Source organism: Megalops cyprinoides, chromosome 24 (genome assembly GCF_013368585.1).
Source record: "Megalops cyprinoides isolate fMegCyp1 chromosome 24, fMegCyp1.pri, whole genome shotgun sequence".
Classification (NCBI taxonomy): Eukaryota; Metazoa; Chordata; class Actinopteri; order Elopiformes; family Megalopidae; genus Megalops; species Megalops cyprinoides.
Window position 1 is genome coordinate 6,328,364 of NC_050606.1, and position 8,849 is coordinate 6,337,212.

The 8,849-nt window shown below is 38.6% G+C and overlaps 1 protein-coding gene across 1 annotated transcript; it reads right to left on the reverse strand.

Annotated features, from left to right (window-relative positions):
- Positions 1–2,673: 2,673 nt before the first annotated feature.
- Positions 2,674–6,408, reverse strand: LOC118771371 (transthyretin-like). Its single transcript, XM_036519348.1, has 5 exons — positions 6,337–6,408; positions 5,132–5,271; positions 4,398–4,533; positions 3,446–3,584; positions 2,674–2,802 (listed from the first exon to the last, which is right to left on the reverse strand). Exons 1-4 carry the CDS (start codon positions 6,400–6,402, stop codon positions 3,477–3,479), a joined length of 450 nt encoding a protein of 149 aa, XP_036375241.1. The 5' UTR covers positions 6,403–6,408; the 3' UTR covers positions 2,674–2,802; positions 3,446–3,476.
- Between the last annotated feature and the right edge of the window lie 2,441 nt (positions 6,409–8,849).

Consider the following 8,849-nt stretch of genomic DNA (forward strand, 5'->3'; position numbering starts at 1 on the left):
ACCTGCATTTAGTACTGAGGGTGGATGGTCAGGTAAGCTGAAAGGTGAAAAGAGACAGCTTTGTGCTAACGATTGGTTCATTTGATTACCCCTGTATACGCCATTTAGCAGCCTTCAACGTTGAGGCTACGCAGCGTCTCAGGATTTGGAATAAGTATTGTAGTTAGTCATGTCTGTTGAAGTTCCAGGTGCTGTTGCATATCTATAGTTAAAGTTGGCCGCTAGTTTAGGTTGGATAAACTGTAAATAACGTCCTATAAAATGGAAGACCCTGGATGGTGAAGATGGTATTATGTTCAACAGAGTATGTTTCATATAAGACTGAGGACACAGAACCTGAGCATTACAGTAGCTGCATTCAACACATTTGATCAATTTGATCTAATGTACATGCACCATATCCAGTTCATATAAATGCTAATCTGATGATTCAGACATCCTTAATGTTCATAAGAAATGTGTCACTTTTATTCACACGTTGTTTATCTGTGTGTTCAGAAAACATGAGGGTTAAAGAGGAATTACTTTTTTTTTTTTTTTTTTTTTTTAAGGATGCCAAATTATATGGCCAAAACTTTCTGCCGGAGTACTTATCTCCTAGGCCTTCTTGCTCATTTTAGCAAAATGAGTAGTTATGAATGCCTGTCCGCAAGAGTGCCTACCTGTGAACTAACCCCAACAACAGTTTTTAAGTTCTATTGTAATGAGCTTCAGACAGATGCTCACAAGGGTCAGTTTCAGTATGCCAGCCCTTATAAGTGAATCAAACGTGGGCTACAGAAGTGTGGGAAACATTAAATTGCTAGTCACTGCAATTTTGAATATAATCCTGGAGGAGGACCATTGAAGTAAATGGCCATGTTCTAATTTTGTAGTTGTTTTTTAAATTTTTCTTTTTTTTTTTTTATTAAATTAAAACAGTGAACTTTAGTGAATGAGTTGACAGGTGAGATGAACTACTGATCTAGAGAGTATGCTGTAGCCAGCTATCTATTGGCAGACATGCCTTATGGAAAGTTCAGTGCATGTTCTGCAAGGTCTATTTATTTAGTTTTTTTTTAATGATCCCTGGTTGAGGACTGCTGTCTTGAGCATAGAAAGACACTTTATTTAGTTTTCTCCTGTGATACTGAGCAGGATGAGTTGAATACAGAAAGCAGATAGAGGCCGGCTGAAAGCATTGTTAGTCACCCAAGATAAGGGAACCTTTTTAGCAAATCAGTAAAATTTAAAATGTGCCCATAAAAGCTTGGTTGTAATTTAGTCTCAGGAAGTTTGGAAATGTATGTGGCCAGGAGAGACTCCTAGAGGAGGCAGATGTGCTAAGTAATTAGAGCGTGAAAATAAAAAGTAATTAAATTACAAAAAATATCAGGAGCGGATTTACCCAACCCATGCTGTTAAAATTTTTGTGTGAGTTACATGAATAATTGTTTTTTCACACAGTGGTGGTTCTATTTAATATCGACAAACTAATATTTGAAGCTGGTATGTGTAGGGATGTGGCGCATCTATGGGTATATTCACTTGCTGTGTTGCTATTAAATTTACGCAGCATAATATTTAATAAGATGTATTGTTTGAGGGCCTGGGTGTGAACATTTATGCACAAAGTCTGCAACTCTTGAGATTCTTATGTTGATTTATCCACGTTGATGGTGTCATGAACAGTGAGTTTAAACTTTGTTGTATAAGGGGTGTGGAGAATGCCATAATGCGTTATTGCCCATTGAGTCTCAATGGGATTATGGTTGAATTGAAATGAATGAATGAAAAGTGAGATTAATATTAGAAATGCATAGTGAATTGATTGCTCAGTTCAGCTGTTTGTTGTCGGCTCTGAAATATGTTTCTGTAATTGACATTCTCTCGTGGATGGCAGAGTTGGGTACAGCTACAAGTTGGGTACAGCTTGAGTGTTCCAAAATATGATTGTTCCCAGACATTTAGAGGTATCACACTGATGCAGGTCTCGCAATAAATTGAAGAGGAAGGAATCTAAATTAAATCTTCTGCTGTAACCTCCCATCAAACTTTACAGAAGGTAGCATTTTGCCATTCAGTTTTGAAGAATTCCATCCCAACTATGATCACCACCATCCCCCTGGACACAGATTTACAATTTAACCACTTGGTATCTACACTGATGTTTGTGTTTTTGTGTTTGTGACATATCCTGTATCACAAAACAAGGTATGTCAGTTATTTTTAATGTTGAGTATTAAGTTTTGCAGTATTCATATATGTGCCTTGAGTTTTTTTTAATTATTCAGACTATTTTAGAAATATTTAATTCATGTTATTGGCTGTGAATATTTAGGCTTGGATTGTTCCTATTTGAAATTTGAGTTTTATTTTAAATTTTTATGAACTATGACCTAGATATTTGATGAATTTTGATTGAAGATGTGTTTGGAAGGAAAAAGACAAAAATGTGTCATCAACGTGGAACCTGAGACAGTGAGGATGTGTTCTCCGACTGTTACAGTCTGTAATGCCAGTTAGAGTTCATAGTTAATGTTTGACTTCGTATCCTCACGTTTTTTTTTTCCTTTTTCAACAAAAGTTAATAAATACTTGCGTTGACATGTTCATGCAGCACAGTATATGACTTTTTATTCAGTAGAGAGAAGGTTGATATTTTCATTTATGTCAGAGCATCACTTTAAAAAAAAAATGACACAAGTGTGTCAAAATATAATTGTGTACATCATTTTTTTTCTTTTTAATAGACAATTTTGAAGCAATTTTCTTTGCCAACTTGCAGGACAGGTTTACTCCATGAGTTGTTGCGTACATTGGCTGTTAGAAAATAAAATTTAAACTGCATGATTGTCCATTATACAAGTAACATATATTCAGTAATCATCAACATAACTTTCTACGCCACTTTATTGGTCATGTGACTGTTTCTACAATGGCTTTCCCCAAATAAAACCTGACAATTGAAAAATATTGGAAGCAGCAGAATAACACCAATTCAAATGGACTTCCATGTGATCTATTCACCATCTGATTTATGTCCTTGGATTTTTTTTTTATCATTGTCTTAAATGAAAATAAATGCACAGATATTAGCAAAGCAGAACAATTTCTCCTTTTTTGTTTGTTTTCTGTTGGACTTTAATCGGCTTGGCTGAAGGGTCTCTGGTCTCAAGGTGTTGGTGCTGGCACCCTGGCTATGTGCTTGGCTTGTTACAGTTAAGTTGGTGCAGTCTCTCTCTCTCTCTCTCTCTCTCTCTCTCTCTCTCTCTCTCTCTCTCTCTCTCTCTCTCTCTCTCTCTCTCCCTCCCTCCCTCCCTCTCTCTCTCTCTCTCTCTCTCTCTCTCTCTCTCTCTCTCTCTCTCTCTCCCTCTCCCTCCCTCTCTCTCCTTTATCCGCTCTCTCTCCCTGCACACACCGGAGAAATGTAGGTGTTTTTTATTTGAATCTTTACATCATTTACCTTTTTGAGCTCTACACGGGAAGGGGGTGTGTCACTCGTGTGTGTTCATGACCACGGCGGTGGCTGTGTAGGAGAACGGGCTCAGCAACAGCGCCAGGGTGTAGTGACGGTGGCCGCCCGCGTGCGCCTCGAACACCACCTGGGGGACACAAGAGACGGCAGATACAGAGTCCCGTGAACGTCAAGCTCCATGCCCCTTTTAATATCCAATACCCCTTTTAATACCCAATATCCATCCCCAATCCAGTAATATCCTTACCCCTGTTCATATCCAATAATCAGTCATAGAAACAAACCTCTCCTTAGGTTCCTGTGTTACATGAGCCCTGTTACTTACATTCATTTAGCAGACACTCTTATCCAGAGTGACTTTCAGCACAACATAGAACATAAGTATCCATTCGAGTTGAATGAGCAACAGTGTTAGAGCAGACTAACAAACGCTCCCAGACCATGTCCCTCATCATATCTTAATCAGATATGTTGCGTGTTCTATCCAGATACAATATTGGTTGAAGGAGAACGGATTAAGATGGAAAGGAAAGGATACATAATTTGCACTTTGAGTATTTAGACTGTACATGTGAAGGAAATCTATACTATAGGAGGCTGATATATAGAAAAGAAAGAAAAGACTGAATCCCTTATATAAACTAGTGTATAAACATAGATTTTATTGTACGTCAGAATGTCACCAGGGCCAGTATGCATGTGTTGTAGGTAATGTAATCAGGTGCTATGGAATACCTGTGACATCTATTCCTTAAATATTATTTTTAGTTTTTTTTTTTTTTTTATTGTAGCAAATGACTTTAATGTTATGTGTTGAGGAACCACTTTTCCAGAGTTTTGGGGTCGTGTTGCTGTTAGTTATGTACTGTACATGGAGCTCACTGCGGCTGCCGGAGCCTGAATTTCTCACAAATAAAAGAATGGGCTGTAAGTCACTTACTTCCGCCATTTCATGGAACAGCGCTCGTCCCTCCGCCTTCCAGTAAGCTTTGGTGTCGAACTCCACCTTGTACACCCCTGCGGTGAAGTCCTGCTCCGCAATGAGGCCGTGGACCTCCCCTTTTGGGTCCGTCATCCTTGGGGACAAAAGATTTGGAGAGGTAGGGTTCGTGAGTAGTCAAATATCTGTATTGAATGTTTTTTTTCCCTTTTCATGAAAATTAGGATGAAGTGTTTAAACCTGTTGCATCAGTAGCATATTTAGTAGCACATTTATTTATCCGTTAGCTTATTCATTGAATTTTCATAGCTTGTGTCCACCATGCGTAACAGATCACAATCCATACTACACACTCAATGTGGAAAAATCCATAGGATGTTCTATAGCAGCGTTTCCCAAACCTCTCCTGGAGTATCCCCTGCCCTGCATGTTTTAGATCTCTCCATGCTCCAACACAGCTGATTCAAATGATCAGTTTGTTATTAAGCAGCTTCAGGATTTCATAACGAGTTGATCATTTAAATCAGCTGTGCTGGAGCAGGGAGAGATCTAAAACATGCAGGGCAGGGGGCCCTCCAGGAGAGGGTTGAGAAACACTGTTCTATAGGAATATAGCAAATATACCATATACCATGTGCTGTTGAGAAGAGGACCAAAAAAACCTGCAAAAAACAAGGTATCTTTAAGATAAGGGTACACCTGGCTGTGAAAGTGAAACATGATTTGTGTATTACCCAGTGGTCACTTCGGTCCAGGAGTTGCCCGTGGCCTGCTTGAAGACCCTCAGCTTCACCCCGGCCGCTGGAAGCCCCCGCACTGCGTCCAGCACCTTCACCATCAGTGGGCACTTGGTGTCGGCGTCCCCGTGACTGTCCTAGTCACAGAATACAGAGCTTTGGGTTTTTCACTTTTCTACTTCAATACAAATAGGATAGGGGGTGTGTTCATAAAATGGCGTTCTGCATTACCAGAGCGTAGCTGAAGCTATTTTGTGATGGGGAAAAATGTCCCTGTGGTCCATATCTGCTACAGAAGTTACTTTTTTGGGTGATCTTTGTTATTGTCACTCCATTCAATGTTTCATAATCTCACCAAGGGCAGCAGGTAATAAGGAAAATAAAAATAGCATGTAATGATACATTTAAAACAGTTCAGTATCAGCCATTTAAGACAGAAGCAAATATATGAGTCAGAAGATAATGTTTTCAAGTCAGTGGCAGACCATCATCTTTAAAAAAAAAAAAATTGTGATAAAAAATTATTTTACAATTAATCCAGCCCAATGTGTGTTTGTTACTTGGGAAGTGAAAGAAGAGTGTGTCATGTAGAAGTGTGGACAGAAGGAAGCATTCAGATAACGTAATGTGGCTCTAAAATTTTTCCTAATCAGAGAACAAATAAGGAAAGTCATTTCTTGAAGCCCTTGAGAAGGGCCTGTTTGTACAATTTGTTTGCTGGAGTTATCGATTCGCATACAAAGCTCACATGGATTTTGAGCCATATTTACTTCTTTAGTCTCAAAAATAATTAACAGGTCAACAGCACGTTTCAACCACCCGAATGTAACATAAATGTGGATTTAATGGGTTTTACTGGCCTAGAGGGGACCTTGCTACATCCTTATAAACTTGTAAACTTCTAAAACAAATATGAATTTCTGTTTCCATGTATGGTATGTATAATTTTAATTTCTCAGTACAAATAACTGGTTTGGTTATTGTTCTAAGCACAAATTATGATAGAAATATTTGTCCTATTTAACAAGAGGTGATTTTTTTCTTTTGCCCAGGAAGAAAAGGCTTTTGCAATAATCCAAGCAAAACTTGTAATGGTTAACATCAGTTCCTTTCCTTTTTAAAGTGTCCGTTTATAAAATGGCGCTCATGGAATAAATTGGAGTGATAAGTGATAAACATCATAGAGAAACAGGCAAACTTACCACGGGTGCTGCTTCTCCATAAAATATGGCTGCAACAAAGATCACAAGAATTGCTGTGTGTGCCATTCTGACCATGACTCCAGGTTCTCTCTGGCTAGACTGCGTTCTTAGACTCTTATACCCAGTCCTGCTAACTTTGCCTGTGGTTTTCCCTGATCACATGACCAAAGACCTGCTGACTGTTATTGTTTCAGTAAGTAACACCAGAATAAATAACTGGGACAGAACTGTTTTGTAAGAATCTCATAAAAACAGGATTTAGCTACATGTATGAACTCCCTGGCGATAATCTTCTCAGTTCCCATTTTTAAAATGAAGTAAAGAGGGGGTTAAGCCCAGGAGACTCATCTAAATGGCCTAGAAAGAGTTCCAGAAATTTCAAATGCAGCTTAGATTTGATTACAATTTTGTTTTGATTTTTTTAAGTGTTTATTCCCCAGGCATGAGAATCAGGAGGTAGGGTTTAAGACGTGGGAGTATGTGACATCCTTAGCACTGCTCTGGGTAAGGATGTCAATGATGCTTCATAATTTAATTACCCTCAAAAGAGTGGCTACATTTCCATGCGGTCACATAAATCCAACCAATTGCTTCTTTTCAGAATGGCATCTAGAGTGCACCTGTAAATTGTTCTGGCAGTGCAGCTTTATGACAGATGAATCTAATCAAGTGTGTGATCATAAACTGTAAGGCTTTATTGGCTGCAGTTACATTGATGTTGATTAAACAGGGGTCACTAGTACAGGAATCAAAAGGGAGGCAGTAACTGCAGATAATACACTGATTGAGTAGACAAAAGTTACATTACTTGAATATTCCATTATTAAAATGGATGAAAGGAAATCAGCGGATGAGGCAGGACAAATGCAGTTTTTTCAGTGTTTTTTTTTTTGCAGTTTTTTGTAGTATTTCAGTGTTTTTTGTAGTAAAAATGTAGTTTGAAAACAGCCATCATAAAAAGGTACAGCATTTTCACTTTCGCATAAGTTTAATACTATAGCATGCCTGTTTTGTGTCTTTAAAAATGGCAGTATGGTTATTTTCTGTGATAAAGATGATGAAATGCACCTTTTTAGCTTTAATGATTTTCATGAATGAACATGCCTGGTTTTCATGTTTGCTCTGGGATCTGAAGAATTTGTTTCGCTGGCACCTCTGACTAATGATTAAGTTGGGATTATTTAAAAAATCCATTTCAGACAGGCAAGGATTTCTGTGGATTTAACTCTAATAATAAAATGAACAGGGGGCTAGAGATTATGGGGTGATGTTTTTGTATGGTGTTTGCTTACCTGGCTTGCACATCATGAATCCTGACCTCATGACACCCAGGTGGTAGACCTGAAAGTGCATCAATTTTTTTTCTTCTGACTTCACTATCTAGTTTGACTAACGGCTCACATTTTACATTGTATATTATCAATTTATACAGATGTATTCTTGTTGAGACAATTAAGGTTAAGTGCCTATAACCTAAGATGGCGCATACATAAAGGCAGAGCATCAGATAGCAGTGGGTGAGTCACCTGTCAATCAGCGTGGAGTGGGTGTTTCCTTTGACGATCCAAAGTTCCTTTGGATTGTGATTGGTGGGGGAAAGCAACAGGCACACGAATAACAAATCCCAGCAAACAGGGAAGGTCCGTTCATACTTATCTTAGTTAAAGTGCAATTTTCAATGGAATGGGCAAGATTGGATGAACGAGGCGGGGCTGACACATGCCTGACAAGCAAGACCAAGAAATGTGAGTTTATCAGTTCTCGGGAAGTCTTCAGAGACCCGCACCAGGGTTCGAGCCTGGCAGTTTACAATGCTCTGCATTAAAAATGCATGGAGCTTTTGATGCAGATTTCGCCTTGTGATATTACAGCAGATTAGCTGCTCCATGGATGGCTTGATACATAAAAGGCCCTTTGTGCTTCTTGGTAGAACAAGAAGTTCTGAGTCACTGCCTGTAGAGCTTTTCCATGATGGATGTTTTTTTTTTTTTCCATTTCAGCATCTGCATGGAGTCGACTTTGTACTTGCCTCATTGTGCACATGTGAGACGGATACATTATACATTCCCAATCTTTACGAGAGGATTAATGATCTGCACATACGAGCAAAGTTTGTTCACAGACTTTTAACAGTATGGTTATTTTTGAAATCTCATTGTTGCTTGATGCTCCTTTTTGTATATGATGTAAACACTGATCTTGATAAATTCTAGATGCTTGTGAGAAAAATTTGAAGTTATGTTTTTATGGTCTATTTTACACAATATCATTAATAAAGGTGTTAAAATGGGCCCCTAATGTTCAAACGTAAACATAGACTAATAATGGTGCTTCTCTTTAAGCCAATATCGACAGAGGATGGCCGCCATATTGATTGTGGAAGAGTGGCTGTCTCCAAGAGGGTAGGTCACAAATTTATTTTTGTAGCACAGATATGGAAAGTTCACGTTTCATCTAGGCTTCTCTCATTTGTTGTGAAATGATGGGTCCGAGCTTTGCACTTTAGGCGTGTT

Excerpts from the sequence above, each read along its gene's own strand:
- LOC118771371 (XM_036519348.1), bottom strand. The coding sequence starts at position 6,402 with ATGGCACACACAGCAATTCTTGTGATCTTTGTTGCAGCCATATTTTAT. Across the intron at positions 4,534-5,131 it reads TGGACCGAAGTGACCACTGG|GATGACGGACCCAAAAGGGG; the intron begins GTAATACACAAA and ends TTTGTCCCCAAG. Across the intron at positions 3,585-4,397 it reads TGTTCCATGAAATGGCGGAA|GTGGTGTTCGAGGCGCACGC; the intron begins GTAAGTGACTTA and ends TGTGTCCCCCAG.